Source organism: Zalophus californianus, chromosome 1, assembly GCF_009762305.2.
Source record: "Zalophus californianus isolate mZalCal1 chromosome 1, mZalCal1.pri.v2, whole genome shotgun sequence".
Lineage (NCBI taxonomy): Eukaryota > Metazoa > Chordata > Mammalia > Carnivora > Otariidae > Zalophus > Zalophus californianus.
Genome location: NC_045595.1, coordinates 39,806,264 through 39,823,541, shown reverse-complemented (window position 1 = coordinate 39,823,541; position 17,278 = coordinate 39,806,264). Strand labels below are relative to the sequence as shown.

At 42.6% G+C, this 17,278-nt stretch overlaps 1 protein-coding gene across 1 annotated transcript in view; it reads right to left on the bottom strand.

Annotated features, from left to right (window-relative positions):
* Positions 1-433: 433 nt before the first annotated feature.
* GXYLT2 (glucoside xylosyltransferase 2) overlaps positions 434-17,278 on the bottom strand; it is a 99,129-nt gene continuing 82,284 nt past the window's right edge. The window contains exons 6-7 of the mRNA XM_027586617.2: positions 9,930-10,102; positions 434-4,707 (exon numbers count right to left, since the gene is read on the bottom strand). Coding sequence (XP_027442418.1) covers positions 4,525-4,707; positions 9,930-10,102 — 356 coding nt within the window. The 3' untranslated portion in view covers positions 434-4,524. The remainder of the gene's footprint in view (positions 4,708-9,929; positions 10,103-17,278) is intronic.

Below are 17,278 nucleotides of genomic sequence, written 5' to 3'. Positions count from 1 at the left end.
TCAATTCTGCCAAATAACATGGAGGAATGGGGAGAACGGATTTTTCACATCCTCCAAATTCTCCTCATTGTACCTCAAACATAAAACATCCTTAAAACCAAATAACCTATAATTTATAGTATGGCATTAAAAAAAATTTTTTTTTAATCTTATGGGGCTTGAACTCACAGCCCCGAGATCAGCAGTCGCATGGTCTACCCACTGAGCCAGCCAGGCACTGCTATGGTATGGCATTTTTTTTAAAAACAAAGCGAAGTTTTAATGACTTTTAAAAATAGGCTAAGCTACTTACTAAACCAAATATTTCTTTACCAGTTCTTAAAAGGAAGGACTTAAATATTACTATTTAATATTATAAAACTTCAAACTTGAAATCTTATAAAAGAAACACACTTACAAAATAACACCAAAAGACATGTCTTTTTTTAAAGCTTTTAATTAAAAAAAAGAAAAAAGGGTAAAACAGGAGATGGCGTTCAAAAAGACAAGTAATTAAATCACAATATTTGTTCTTTTAATTTGCTTTAACAATTCATTTTCTTTGGAGTATTCTGTTTTTTATGTTCATTTCTTCCCAAAGAAAAATTACTAAAAAATAAGTTTTCCAACATAAAAAAAATCCACGCAGGGTCTCCTTGGGAGCTATAAACAACGGTGCACTTTTCAGTGACAACACAAACATGTAAACCTAATGACGCAGAAACTGCACATGACTCTTACATGTTCATGCAGATGGTGACACGTACACACACAAGCATTTTATCTTGAGGCTCAAGAGAGTATTTCCAGTTTTAACCTGTGAAGAACAGAAACTAGGATAACTTTCTCCGTTTGGCAGCAAAATCTCATCAGCTTCAAACACCAGCACTGCAACCGTGAAATGAGTTGACCTAAGATGTCACTATCTAGAAACCTTCAATTCACAGAGCACGACGGATTCCCAGGGCTCTTTCCTTAAAAGGCATGTGGGGGGTGTGTGTGTGTGTGTATCTATGTATGTGTTGTGTGATTTTAAAAATTTTTGAAAGTTTTTATCATAAAGAATCCATCTAAGGATTAGAACTTCCTCCTGCCTGCACAGGGATCTGTTGTCCCGCCATTAATGCCAAGCCTCTTGGTACTACTCAGTAGCTTACATCAAAGACAGGAAGGGAAAGGCAAAAATGAAAAAAAGGAAGATGAAAGAGTAGGACCCAAGAAACAGGAAAACCTAAGAAAGCTTGCTTACCATATCATTCGATGAGGATATAATGATTTGTACCCCCATGGCATCCAACATTTTTCAGTCATGAAATCATGTTCACGTTGGCTCATCCAACGTGATACAATCCAATGCAATCTATCTTTTTTTGTGTGTGTAAGTATCAGGCAATATTTATACATAAATCTAAATTTGTATGGACATGTCCCCTCTTCTGGGTGGGTGGAGTGATTATTCTATTACTGGAGCACTATTTTGTGATGTCAATAAGGTCTTGTATGGCTTGCTTGTTTTTTGATCACTGTAAGTGTAATAAGATAAATACTCTCAAACCTTGATGAGTCCATATAAATATCCATTTCAATAATAACTCCTGTCATAGTGACAACAATTTGCAATGGAAGCACTCAGTATGTAATAGAGATTTCAAATAAATAGCGAAGCTGGAGTGTTACGCCCTAAATGCTAAATTGTCATTCAGGAAGTTGAAGGAAAACTTAAACAGATTTTCTAGCCAATTAATTTTTTCTTAAATGTTGAAATTTTCAACGTAAGTCACAATTTCTGAGATTTGTATTGGAAAAAAACTTAAGAAAAATATTGTAAGTATTTCTAGTGACCCTCCTATAGAAAGTCTCAATCTCCATGCATACAAAAATACTGTTACATTTTGCTATTGGCAAGTGTTCTTTCGTTCTCCAATGGAACTCTGTAGTCATATGCATTGACCAGAATTCTATAGGAAACAAGAGGAGATGAGAGAACCAGTCTCATGCTCTTCCCAATGTAGATTCAATGTGCCATACGGAGCAACACAACCTTTGACAAACTTCAGATCACAGACTGCATGATTTAGGAGTCCACTGAATTAAAATTCACAGTTCCCAGATTTCAAAGGCACTAATGTTGTAGTTGTCTAGAAATTATCAAAGGCAGAGAAAATACTGCCTCACAGAAACATACTCAATGGAAAATAATTAACATGTTCAGGCAGCAGGGATTGGAAGAGCAAATGTTCTCCAAATTCTCCACCAAACTCACCTCAAATATCAGGATAGCATGAAGAAATTCCAAGGCAGAAAACCACACCAAATTCTAAGGTTTCACATTCTCATAATGCAGCATTCTAGAATGTTCTAGAATTCTATCATGGACCTTTTCTGGGTATTCAGACCAGAACCAATAGTTAAGAGTTGTGGGTAAACCAGACTCTCATAAAAGAAAAGGTGTTGCGGTATTCAAAGTCTTTACAGCAGATTTTTTGTGGGACTCACCAAAGGCGGAAAGGACTTCTTTAGGTCTGTAAGTCACCAACAAATCTGAATGACATTTGTAGGGTTTACTGGCCATGCTGAACAAGTAGAAAGACTGGAATGGAAGTCAGGGAATCATGTTTACATTCTAACTCTTTCACTAAAACCGCATTTGTGGGATCCAAAAATTACCCTAAGGCCTTTAGATATAAAATAATAAATGATATCACCTTTAATGGTGAAATGAGGAAACAGAAAATATAACAATATAACACATCATAATGGTAATTTCCTTCACAAAAATAACAAATCACAGGCCGCCCAACTGATCAAAAGGAACGTATAGGCCATTCCTCTAACATTTGAGAATTTGTTACTACCATAAGGGTTCTGTATACCAGTATTGATTAATATCTATATATTTCTTTGGAGTGTTGAGATTTTCATATGTTTTTTCAGGGTAAGACTTTTCCTGTGGATATAGTACCTGTGATATCCAACTGGGCTCCAATATATAGAATACCATATTTGCGTTATCAAAATATTATTTTTCTTTTTATGCTTTTAGATCACTGTCTATATACGATGAAACGTTTTTAATACTTTTACTTCCAAAAATTTGTCTGTAAAACAGGATGCATCTTAGCATACCTGTATGTGTTACAGAACAGCAATTATATTGGGTGTCCTTGTTTCTTTGTATTATAATTTCCTTATTTGCCCAGTGGAGATGATACAGGCCCCTACTAAGTCCATTAGGCCGTTGTGAACATCAATATCATTTCTGCACAAGTTTTTTGAGGTAAATAAAGCCTTATGCAAAATACTCCTACCCTGATACCAGCTACAGGAGCAACCAGGGATTAAGTCAGATCCCTTGGGGGACTATAGAATTTCCTCCACTGTAGCTAGGTGATAAGACCTGCCTGGTTCCTTGGCTAACAGCTGGGTAACCCTAGAGAAGGAAATAAAATTTAAAGAGACCCTTCTAAGGCTGGTAGGAAGTTGAATTTTCTTGTCAATGGAATCAGCTGAACTATCTATTCTGTACACGTAAGTTTGAAGTTGGCCTTTAATTTCCACCTGTTGCCCAAGAGTTTAAAGAAGAGAGAAGGTCACCCCTACTAAGGTAAGAGATAAAATGTTTTTGTCTGTGGGTAAACACAAAAATCACATCTCTGTTAAAGTGACCCCTTGGGTTTAACACAATTATTGAATTTCCTTTCAGAAGGTATGGTTGCATGAATATTTCTTATTATTTAATCTTCCACTAATCTAAACAGCTTTTCTTTAAAAACACCCCCAGATATGCTCCATCCTTTAACACTGTCCAATCAGCAGAAATCTGAATACTTCTGCCAGATGTATTTTAAATAAAGCACTGTAAACATAATCATTCTCTCTAAATTTTTGTCTCTACAGAAATATCTCAGCATAGGGGCCAGCTTTTACTCAAACTGCCTGTTTCGCATATGTGTTACAATGGAAAAGACAACAAGCAAATAAATATAGAAATAGGGAGAAAAGGCTGGGAGCATCCACCCATTAAAATAACAATCTTTTCACCGGTTGGTAGGATTATGGCTAATCTAATTTTGATTTTGGTCCACGGATCTGTATTCCCTACAAGTTTTTAACATTTTTCTGTTTTACAACAAGCATGTATTACTTTTATAACAAGGATATGGGGGAGTCCATTGCATAGAGAGAGTCACAAGAATATTAGATTAATACACCACATGAGATGTCACTGACGTGGTCTCAGACATTTAACAGGAATTGGAAGACTCACAAAAGTTCCTTTTCACAGCTAGCTCCACCTGTTTGAACAATGTTAAGTGAGTAATAATACAATTTAAAAAAAAACAGAGAGATAAATAGCAATTTAAAAAAAATTAAAGCATATTTCCTTTTAGGGGCAAATAATTGAGGAAACTGTAATGAGGCCTTTTAAACGCAACTGTCACAGAGCACCATTAAATATTCACACGAAGAGATCCAGGCAGCTTAAAGATGAACGTTGCCTTGTTCTCGAGAGGCTGAATCCACTTGTGACAATATGAAAAATATTCAGTGCATCTGGTTGGGGCCCACTTGGATGATGACGTGTTTCTCATAAGCCCTTTTCATTGTTTTCTCAATTTGCTTCAAAAACACTTGTGGGATTCGTCCACATAAAGTGTGCACAGTCTCCAAAAACTTCAGCTGGAGCGGGTAATACATGGATTGAAAGAGATTATCTTGAAAGGGAAACTAAAAAAGGATTTAAAAAAAATGATAGAAAATTTAGTGACTAAAATGCCATTTAAAATGCAAACAACATTTACTAAAAAATGAAACAGGGAATTAAGCATGCAGGCATAGGTTTGGATGTTCCAAGACATTTGATGGGAATTCAAAACCTGATTCAATCCTGTGCAGCCCCAGGCAATTACTTACCATCCCTGGGCCTCAGTTTCTTTACCTCTAAAAAAAAAAAAAAGATGATTTATTTGGGTCCTTAAAGCTCTTAAAATCTAAGATCAAAATATATCTTCAAGGTCAAGATATTCTCTATTTAGTATGCTCTTGCTGAGGAGAAGCAAGGCGTGAGTAGAGACTTGAAATCTGCGATAAAACATTGAATTCTTCATATTTTTTGCATTTGTTGCAACTTATTTTAAGATTTATTTATTTCAGAGAGAGAGAGTGCCCACGTGCCAGAGCACACAGGGCAAAGGAAGAGGGAACAAGAGACTCTCAAGCCAACTCCCTCCTGAGCACAAAGCCAGACACGGGGCTCGATCTCATGACCCTGAGATCATGACCTGAGCCGAAACCAAGAGTCGGATGCTTAACCAACTGAGCCACCCAGGCACCTGTTTGTTGTACTCTTAATGAAGAAACTTTAGGGTATGTCTATAGTAATCTCATGAAGTCCAGAGTTTAGCCATTACTAGTAAAATTTATCATCACTGAACTTCATTTTAAAATAATTCAGGTACCAAATATTGGTTGTTGTTGTTTTTTCCCCACATTATACTGGGCTTTTGATTTGAAATTCTCTTGGTTTCCCATGAAAGGTGTTTATGAGCAGAATTTTCCAAAATAAATCTTTTTGACCACTTAGTTATGAGCATGTTCAAATTTTTATTACAAACTGGTAGAAATGGAAAAGGCCTCCAGTAGGTCAAGTCAAAGATTCATTGTTGGCGAGGAAATTTTATACAAAAAGATTAGGAAAAAAAAAAAAGGGAAGAAAAGAACGGTGAACGGTCAGTACATGCTTGCCCGGCAGCAGAGTGGGTGGGTGTCCGGTTTCCTAGAACAAGTTTTAATCCTTTTAAAGTTCATCAGAAATATTGCTTAAGCATGTTTATCAGAAATGTGAATTTCTTCCCAGAAGGAGATTATGCATTATGTAACACAAGAAGGACCATGTTTGGGACAACTGTTTTTTATTCTCAGCCCAATTTAGACCACTGATTAACTCCTTTTTCACCACGGTATCCCTAGGGACAGGAAAAGAATAGGTCAGAGCCTTGGAGTCATCCTTGGTTCTCTCTTTCCCCCACATCCCTCATCCAGTCTATCAGCAAGCACTGTAAAATCTCTCCTTACCACGATGCCTTCATGTGGCCACCGCTGCCCACCTTCCTGTTGCCCCCATGTCTCACCTCGATGGCTGCAGTAACTCTTCATAAATAGCCCTTGTGTTCTCACTCTTGCCTCCTTGCACTGAGTTACTGAGGTGATATTTTTAAAGCCTAAATCAGACCATATCATTTTCCTGCAGGGGCTTTGCGCTGCACTTAAGATTCCAACTCCTCTCTTGTCCTCAAGGCTCCATGTGACCTGGAACTCTCCTTGGGTGTCTCTGTCCTTCCGGTTAACCTGGCTTCTTCCCTCCCTTTGGGCACACCAAACTCATCCCTGCCTCCCGGGCTTTCCTTGGGTTACTCCTTCTACTTAGCAGGATCCTCCCCCAGACTACCCCATAGCTGCCTCCATTGATCACATATCAGTCTTGAGGAGGTCCCCTGAGGACACCAGCTCTCGAGCGCTCTTCCCTGCCCGTGACTCTCAGCCCATCACCCTGCTATTGTTCCCTTTTAACACCTTTCACTACCTGGTACAATTTTTCTTCCTTTCTTTGTCCATGTGAGTATTGTGGCTTCCTCCACCCACAGTACATGCTTCCCGACGACCGGGCTTTGTTGGTCTTGTTAACTTCTGAGTGCCTAGAACCTAGAATTGTTCCTGCATAAAATAGGCTCTTCGTAGATGCTGGCTGGAAGAATTACTGACAGAATGTCTACCTGATAGATGACGTCCTTGGATCACAATGGAAGGAGACTGCACTTTCCGTTTGCACAAACACAGACACCGAGGCTTAGGGTTTGTGTGGGCAAGTGAGAGAGAGAGAGAGAGAGAGAGAGAGAGAGAGAGAGAGAGAAGAGATGGAGAGGGAAAGGGGAGGGACAGGAAGAATACTTTCAGAGAGAGATGAAGGGAGAAAGAAATACAGTTTGAGAGAGAGAAAACATCTTTACAGACAGAGGAAGAGAGAGCGAGTGAGACAATGTGGACAAGGTAGGGAAGGAGGTAAGTGTGAAACTGCTATCATCGAAACAACTTCTAATTATTGAGCACAACTGTATGTCAGGCACTGTATTACAAGCTTAAAAAAAAACATCATTTTGGGGTGCCTGGGTGGTGCAGTCAGTTGAGCATCCAACTCTTTTTTTTTTTTTTTTTTAGATTTTATTTATTTATTTGACAGAGAGAACACAAGCAGGGGGAGTAGGAGAGGGAGAAGAAGGCTTCCCGCTGAGCAGGGAGCCCGATGCGGGGCTCGATCCCAGGACCCTGGGATCATGACCTGAGCCGAAGGCAGCTGCTTAACGACTGAGCCACCCAGGTGCCCCTGAGCTTCTAGCTCTTGTTTTCCTTTCAGATCATGATCTCAGGGTCATGAGGTAAAGCCCCGCATGGGGTGCCACACTTGGTGTGGAGTCTGCTGAAGATTGTTTCCTCTCCCTCGCCCTCCTCTGTTCCTCCCCAGCTCTCATGCTCTCATAAATAAATAAATAAAATCTAAAAACCATCATTTTGTGGAATCCTCACAATTTTACGAGGCAGATGATATTATTATCTCCATTTGAGGAGATAATGAGGAAACTGAGGCCCAGTAAGGTAAGAGCACAGAGTTAATGACTAATAATCAGAAAGGGACAAAAATTGGGCCTTGCATTGAGGTCTGTCCTTCCCCAAGCCAGGCCCTGACCCCACCACATGGTGCGCCGCCCTGTGGAGAGTGGGTAAACGTGTCTTCCAAGAGGGAGTCCATGTTTGTTCCCGTTAGAGGATGGGGTTAGTGATATTCCTGATTAAAACCCTGAATGCAAATGGTCCTTGTAGGCCCACGTGAGGATCACCACTGTGTATTTGGCAGGATCATTTATGACCCAGTCATTTGGCTTTCTTTCTGTTCCTCCAGAAAGCAAACAAGACGCATGGTAACTCAAGAACCACAGTTGCTCTATTCCAGACTAGGGCTGGCAGATCACAGAAGAAACCCAAGCACGGCTCTGATGGACTGCTGCAAACTCATTTAACTTCTCTTTGCACTCCTGAATGGCTCTGCCCCGGAGTCAGTGTTTGAATATCTAAAGTAATGATATCACTAAGTACATAACAAGTTTTCTGTGTAATTAAATCACTTGGTCTTTGAAAACCAACAGCAGGAAATGCAGGAGACGAAAGCGGTGTTAGCTTACATGCAGGCTAATCTCGTTCCCTGCAGAGAAAATTCTGGAATTCCAGAGACTCTCCTTAGCAAGATGCACATTTTTCACACACACAAAAATGTGTTTCTGCGTGTCGGGATTCGCTCCCGCCAAGGGCCATTTGTGAAACCGTGAGGGTTCGTGGATTCTTAAGAAAAATATCTCTAACAAAGTCTACATACTTTATGTCTGGGGTCAGCAAATTTTTTCTATAAAGGGCTAGACAGTAAATATTTTAGACTTTGTGGGCCACACAGTTTGTTATAAATACTCATCTCTTCCACTGAAAGCAGCCACAGACAAACACATAAATGAATGGGTGTCACTGCGTCCCGATACGACTTTATTTATGAATGCTGAAATCTGAATTGCATATAATTTTCTCACGACATGAAATATTCTTTTTCCCCCAATGATTTACAAATCCGTTCCCAGCCCACACAACTTACAAACACAGGCAGCAAGACAGATCTGGCCCAAGTTCCCTGACCCCTACTCTATGTCTTGGAATTACCGTTTCAAAAGGGACATCCCTGAATCTCTGTTGCTGGTTTCCCCCTAGTGATCTCAAGGTAAAAAGCAATGTGGAATGCAGCGTTTCCCCAAGTGTGGGATGAAAGGCAAGGGCCAGCAATATCTGGCATTTTAGGTAGTGCGCCCCAAAGTAAGTTTCTTTCAACCTTCCCATTTACTGCAAGAAGATAGTTCCCAGGCATCTTTAACACCTCAACACTTGCTAATCAATCTCTCCGAGGTGGTAAGAGGGGGCCTGAGGCTGTGAGAAGTCCAGCTCCAGGCCAAAATCCTATGTCTGGTCTTTCAGACTCAACCACAGGTAATGATAAGGCTGCTGGCAGTCCTCTGGAGGGATGGGGAGCTGCCCTCCTGACACGAGATTTGGTGCACAGGCAAGTTTACTTGAAGGAGTTGAGTCAAGAATTCAGGCCCCTACCCCGGGCCAGCCACGCTCAAATTCGTACCTACATTCCTATCCCAGACACCTCCATTTGGAGGTCTCCTGGGAAAGGAGGGGTATCCTTCCACTCGTCCCTCTTCCCCTTCTCCTTCCCCCTCCCCTGGCCTACAAGTCCATAAGGATGCAGGAGCCTTGAGAGGATCTCTGCCTCCCTGCTGCATTCTCTTGACCAGTACCCCTTGCTGGGTACGTACGCAACACAGGGGAGCTCGTGCCTCTTTCTGCCTCTTGCTTGCACCGCTGCAGTATGTACATAAAGACTTGATTTTTACTTTTAGTTTGATCCCTTGTCCTAATTGACCACCTCCACACCGGATTTCTCGACAGGATGCTGGCAACCAGGCAACACACTCAGCTTGCGCTGAATGGTATCATTCTGTTCTTATTACATGATCTTTACCCTAACACATTCCCCTCTGTTATGGCAAATGGCAGAGGGGGTTTCTTTCTGGGTCTTTAATTTCCTCAAGTGAACTTATTTAAGGACCCCCCCCCCCCCGGCCACAGTAGTGACTTACTTGTAAAGATTAGGAGTGGCTATAATATGAGGGAGCGAGCTGATACAGTGAGGTGGTACCTGAGATTGGGGAAAGGGGCAGAACTCAATGCTTTTGGGGAATTCTTTGGCCTTCCGAGGTGCCGGGGACCCAAGCAACTGTCCTGCCTCATGTGGAGTGCGCATGCGTCTGCTATACGGCGGAGTGGGGGGGGAGGGTAGCGGACACACTTACATCCCGTATTGCTTCATAGAGTGCTTTGAAAGTGGGTTGCTTATCGTCATGGTAGACACCTCGGTTCCCGTGCAGGACAGACACGCCTTCCCGCTCAGCTTCTTTGCAGTTGCTTCCGTACATGCAGTGATCGGGACGGTAGTTCCACTGGCAGGGGAACACATAGAGACACTCTGGTGGTGACAAGAGAAAGACGCGTCCGCAGTCAGTGCCCTCTCTCCTCTGCGCACCTGCTGGTTAAACCCGTGTTTCCATACCCTGCACACCACACGCGATTTCAGTGCCTGGGAGTGTGACTGGGACTCACGGTCCAACCTTCACCATATTTTGTCCCTATTTTGAGATCAGGAATGGAAGGGGCACATACTCGTGATGTTGTAGGTTTCACCCCCAAAAAGGAGGGCAATGCACTGGGGACAAGGAGGCCAACAAAGTCAGGTCCAAACCCACACTCTCTCACTCAAAAACACTGCAACCTAGGTCCAGCGATTCAGCCTCCCTGTGCTTCACTTTCCTCATCTGTAATATGGGTAGGATAGGAACTCCCTCCCACCGGGATGATTAGATTTAAAAGACATGGGTAAAATGCTCCAACGAATGCCAAGCACACAGTGGCGGTCAACCGTGTTAGCACTTACAACCCACTCTTAGGGAAGGTTTTATGAAACAGACAGACTTGGAAAATTGGAATCAAGTTTGAAGCAAAGGTTCCTCTTTGGATTAAAAACCAACCAACCAACAAAATCAAAATGGAAGGAAAAAACAAAAAACTACAACAGTAAAGGGGAGAACCCCCCCAAAAGAGCAAAGAAATAAAAAAGTCCCTGTGTCAAGGCGACTATACACATTGTGGGTGAGCATGTGCACACTTGTGTACTTGTATGTGTATCTCGAATCTGGTGGTTCTTTGCCAGGGCCTCCCCGGGGGCCATTTGGCGATGTTTGGAGGGAGATACTGGTTGTCATACATGGAGGAGGCCACTAGTCTCTAGTGGGTGGAGACCAGAGATACTCTAAACATTCCACAATGAATAGGACAACCTCCACAAGAGTAGCAGTGCCAAGGTTGAGAAAGTCGGCTCTAATACTATTGGACGGCTAGGATTATAAAATTAGCAACAAATTCACGACCCCTGAGCTTCCTGGCTCCTCAGCTTGATGCCTTTAAGGGCTGGGGCAAGAGCAGTAGGAATCAAAGCTCTCCGTGAGTGTGTGTCACTGTTCATGAGAAAGGCCCCCTGTGAGAACACAGAAGCATTAGAGCAAATCAATTACCGCTGTCAGAAAAGCAACATAGAGATATGCTCGTGGGTTGGGCTGACGGCCATCCCTTCTTAGAGACTGCTTCCAGAGAGCTTCGAGATGGAAAGCAAACAAGGAAGAGATCATCACACATCCCCTCTGGTGGACTGTGTGCAATAATTCTACCACTCAGTCTTTATGGGCCATGGTGACACCCAGGCACCCTCCAATTCTTAATCATTCACAACACCCTGCGAGATTTTCCTTTCCTCGGGAGAACGCCTTTCCACCGGGATGCTGCTCTTACTTGCATTCATTTCCACACTTGTACATATATAATCCATAGCTGGGAGAGGGTAGGGCTCACCCTGAAGTCATATTACCTAGATTTAAACTCCTCTTGGAATTGTGTGACTTTTCTGCATTCTAGTGCAGGGGGTGGGCGTGAGGATTCTGTGACAGAAAGTATTAAAAGTGCTTGTGTGCTTTTAAACTGTGTCTGACCTCAGACCAATTGTGGCCTTTCGGAACCCCATGAATCGCATCGCTCATTTATGATACCTGCTTCGGTATTTGCAATTGAATCCCTGCTTAAGCACCTGCTAATGTTCCCTGCTGAGTGAACTGCCCTAGAATCCATCTGTTTTTGTAAATATGCTGATTGAATCAACAAATATTTATTGAGTGCCTGCTTTGTACCCAGCGGACAAAGGAAAGTCTGGTTCCTGCCTTTGTGGCATTTGAGATTGGTGATGGAGGTTTTTGCCTCTTCGCAGGTAGTATAGGACCCCACTGCTAAGGAAACCTTCCTTTTCTTTGCAGCCTCCTGAGAGGACCACACCCAGTGAGGGCATTCCAGGGCAGAAGATGAAATAGAAAGGCTTTGAAATCAGATAAATGTGTGTTCAAAGTTGGCTTCCACCGTCTCCTAGCTCTACAACCTTGATGAGTTATCTGGACCTCAATTTTGAAGCAGTAAAAAGAAGCTAAGTTATCTGGGGTTGAACTCCAGCTTTATTATGCTAATAGTGAAATGGCTAAGGGAGCAAGCCCTGGAGTCAACCCACACTGTCTTTGAATGACAGGACTGACCCTACTTGCATGAACTCAGCCAAATTACGTAATTTTTCTGAGCCTGAGTTTCATCATCTGTAAATGGGGGAGGACCGTAAATATTTTGTCCAGTAGGATTCTGGGGAGTACCAAGTGAACTTATCAATACAAGTATTTGGAACGGTACGACACATAGAAAGCATGCAATAACTGTAAGCTGTAATCATGACTATGACCATTGTTATTGTTATAAGAACTATTGCATTAGGTTACTGGAAGAATAAAACAAAAAGGGAATGAGCCTAGCATAGTTCTCAACACACGGTACCTTGGTAATAAAGGTTTTACTCCAGTTGTTTCTAGATATGCAGGTGGCCAGTCATTCTTAACCTTTTATGGATCACAGATCTCAGAGTCTAATGAAAGCCTTCGACCTTATCATTGGAAAGGTACAACTGGGCATATTTAAGAACACTTGTTCATAAGTTTAGGGGTTTGTTGATTTCCTAAAGACCAGCTAAAACCCAGCTGTTGAATCTCAACTATGAAACTGGATTCCAGACAGAATTCAATTCACATCTTTACAATTCCCTTCAGAATTTTTCAGAGGAAGAAATGCAAAAAGCTTGTAACTGAAAGAATTCATTCACACACTGCAAGACATTGGTGTCGCTGGATGATAAGGCTCTGCTCCTGCCCTTGGGGAATTTATACTCTTGTAAGGGAGACAGTATGTAGTAAAGTCAAAATGAACATGTTTTTATCAGGATTCATAGAAAGGAGGATATTTCAGTACAGTTTCATTTAAACTCAGACTTACAAACTAAGGATGGGATTTTGACAGTCAAAAATGGAGCCCTGGAAGAAGATTCAAGGAAGAGAAAATGGCCTGATCATGGTGAAGAGTTTGGAAATCAGAGTGTGCTTTACGAAAGATAAGCTATTTAATTTTGCTGGGATAAATTCAGTCTCTTCAAAGGGCTAAGATAACGGTAGCAAAGCTGTCATATAAACAGACTGCTCGGACCTAAAATATTCAAGAAATATATATCTATGTTGGATTGCAAGGAACTAACTTTGATTCCAGCTTGAAGAAAAAAAAAAGGAAAAGAATTTTTCCTTGAAAAGAGAGGGAGTAGCTCATAAAATCAGAGGTAAAGCTGAACCGGGTCAGGTTGTGGGGCAGCTCCTGGACTCTGACAGGTGGGCACTAATTAATGTGAGCTCTTCAGCACGGCTGCCAACATCGCCAACACCGAAACCTTGGCTACTTTCTGCTCTTGGATCCCCAGACTCAGGTTCCGAGGATGTGGTCTGACCGGGTGAGTGGAAGTCAGGAGCAGACGGAGTTCTAGGACTGCATGCAAAAGCAGGTGGGGGGTGGGGGAGGGAGAGAGAGAGAGAGAACAGTAATTCTCCTAAGAAAACTGGGGCCCTGTAATCCAAAGAAAGGGAAATCAAGAGTGGGCAGTTAAAAGTAACAGTTGTGTCTTTTTATTCACAGATACATTTTGCATGGGTTACACTCTGAAATCTCCATTTGGTTAACGGGCGGGAGGTGGGGGGAGGAGGAGAGGGGTCAAACTAGCATCATGGGGTGGACTAAAGAGGGAACATCTACGGAGATCAGCTGATGAACATGCAGAGTGGACTAATGATGTCTATTTGGCACATGATCAATAACCATTCTGAAATGGATCTATTTTAAGCAAGATTATCAGGACTGTCAAAATCTGATGGTTTTAAAAATGACAGCATGGGGAAACAGGTTACTTTCCACTGCTCAGGAAATAATATGATGAATGGTTTTAAAATTCCAAATCCCCAAAGCCTCGAACCACTGCAATTTATTTTAAAATCTTTTTTTCAAGCTAACCCCTCTTCAAACTCCTAGTCTTTGCTATTTTCCTCTTCATTTTTACATAAAGAAGCCCATTAACTGATTATCTATGGCTCTGAAATCCCTTAGTGATCACTTCAGGAGTCTACATTTATTTCCAGAGCCTCCTAACTATTCGCAAAGTGCCGTGTGAATTGATTGCTCCTTACGTTTCTGATTATTTTGTACTCTTGGGTTCTCTAAGATTCTGGAACAGCTCATGCCTGATCATTTTCACTTCATGGTGAAACAGGTTTGCTACTCACTCGCTACACTACCAATAGAATGAAGGCTGTTGGATGCATCATTAATTTTTGTTTGTTAGTTTTGTTTCTTTAAAGGTCCTTCTGGAACTGAGCTTTCCCAGCATCCTCTTCTTCCTTCTTCCAAAATGCATCTTGTTCCAGAAAAGGGCAATACATTCTTCCAGGAAGACTGTTCTGATCGCACAACCTAAAGAAGCAGTCCTCTTCCTCCAGCCTTGAAAGTCTCTCTCTCAATGCCTCATTTATTCCTTTCTTTAAAAAGATTTTATTTATTTATTTGAAAGAGAGACAGAGAGCGTGCGTGTGAGAGAGTGAGCACAAGTTGGGGGAGGAGGGTAGAGGGAGAGGGAGAAGCAGACTCCCCCCAGAGCAGGGAGCCCAACTCAGGGCTCCATCCCAGGACCCTGAGATCATAACCTGAGCTGAAGGCAGATGCTTAACCGACCGATAGCAATAGCACCCTGGTGCCCCTATTTATTCCTTTTATAGCATTTGTTACAACCCATGATTTGTAACAACTACTTGCTGTTCTTTGGAAGTCTACCTCTTTCAATAAAAGGTAGGTTTCGTGAAAATAGGCACTTGTCCGTTCTGTCTGCTGCATTATCCCCAGTGCCTGCCACCATGACTGGCACATAGTAGGTGCTCAAGCAGTATCTGCTGAATGAATGAGTAAATGGAACCTTCTACCTTCTGCTACCAGGTGTGTCCTGCTTTCTCTGGATTTCTCCCTCTCCTTCCACTCCTCGATTTCCTTGCTGTGGACTTTCTCTTCCATTCATTTCCCTCTGTCACTCCAGTCTCTCAAATCCATTCATTCAACCAACTGACTCTTCTGAAGACCAACTCTGCTCCAGGCACAAAGCCTTGCACGTGAAAGACAAAAAGTAAATGCAGCAAGGATACTTCCCACAAGTATCTGACAGTCATCATTCTTGGCTTTGTATCAGAGCTCATGAAAGTCCCAGACTCCCCAAACAAGAAGATGTTACCATTTTCCCGGAACAATCCTAACGCCAGGTAGCTGAGCCTGTCAACCCCACAGCTCACCGCTGACAGATGCTGGGAGCTTTTGGTGGGGTGAGGAGCCAGTGTGGCTGTATATCCAAAATGCAGGGCCCTAGTGACCCTGGCAGGATGAGAACAAGGCCCGCCTGGGGCCACTGAAGAGGCTGTACCACATGACTATGTGTTCTGCTTCCTGTGGCCCCACCAAACCCCTCCAACTCCCTGTATAATCCATGACAATCTATGTATATTCCAGGGGTATTTCAACTCTTCCCTCTCCCTGTGGGCAGAATCCTACTGTTGCTACCTTCTGGATGCCCTGCCTCCTTATCTATACTTGGCTGGTTTCATTTCTTTCCCTACCCACAGCCCACCTTTAGGGAGATTGTTCCTGAAGAAGGGAGAGACCTAGGTGTTCATGCCTGAGAGAGGAAAATGCCACATGGCCTTGCTCTTCTGGCTCCTGAAGACCAGATCATGGGCAGTCTCTCTAATCAAAGAGAAATAGTTTTTAGCTGGACTTGGAGTCATTTCCTAGGTTGGGCCAGGCAAATCTCTCTCTCTGTCTCTTCAAAAGTGAGAATTAGGAAACAAAGGGGGCTGTTACCAAACATGCATCATCATTGGCTGTGGGGTTGTAAGGCTGTGTGGGCTCAGGGTTGGGCCACATGAAACAGAATGCTGAGAAATAAAACGGAATCAGGTAGGCATGGAGAAAGGCAAGGCCCCATGGCCTCTGAGGGATGGAGAAATCAGCTAGGGTCCTTAGTAGTTTCACAGAGCGAGTTCCCAAGAGGCCTAGCCCGATGTGACCCATGTGTTCCCAGGGCTGCTGCCCGCTGGTCCCTTCCTTAGCTGGCCTGAGTTTTGTTCCCTGCAACCCAAACATATTAAAGCACATCTTTCTGTGTAGGGTGCTCTTCTGGCTTTGGTCAAATCTACCCTTTCTATAGAACTCTGCCCTAGACTCAAACTCACATGTAGAGCTGTGAGCTCCATCTTCCACCCCTTGAAGGAGCTACCTTGCCTCACCTGCCAGGAAATGTCCTATGGCTGAGTGACCTGCATGTCCCTCCTGAGCTCCAGCTCTCTCCTCTTGTCTAGGACCCAGCACTGCAATTACACACCTATAGCAATTTACTATCTAATTATGGCAAGAGTTTTAAAATATTTTTAAACGAATGACTTTTAAACACATTTTCAAAAGTGGTGTTATTGGCTATAGGAGGCTATAATAATAATAATACCACTCCAGACATGTGCTCAGGTTTTTTGTGCATTGCCTTTTTAAAAAAAGAGATTTTATTTATTTATTTGTCGGGGCGAGGGGTGGGGAGAACAAGCAGGAGGGGCGCAGCAGGCAGAGGGAGATACGGGGCTCGATCCCAGGACCCTGGGATCATGACCTGAGCCGAAGGCAGACGCTTAACCAACTGAGCCACCCAGGCGTCCCTTGTGCATTGCTTCTTCGTCCATGGCGCCCCAAAGGACCATAACTACAAGCATGTTTATCTCCTGTGTCAGGGCCAATCTCCTCTCCCCGCTCTCCCTCTCTCCTTTCTAGGGATAAAAATGACCAATCTTTTTTCTAAAATTTAATTTTCTGGTTAATAGAAAGTGACCACAAAATAAACAAAGAAAGAGCCTATCACATGAAGGATATCAATGGGTTTCAGTTCAAAGATCTCATGTTTAATAAAGTACCTGCAGAAAGTATGTAAAAGGATGATCAAACGCAGGTCACAGAAACAGCAATCAAGCAGTTACTTAAGAACTCACCGATTGAAAGCTAGAAAACTTGGTTATTGGTACTACTGAGAACCAGGGTTTAGAACAACCTCAAACTATCTGATAACATTCGAGTACTCAATGGATTTAAGATGGGGAGTACAGAAGCCATC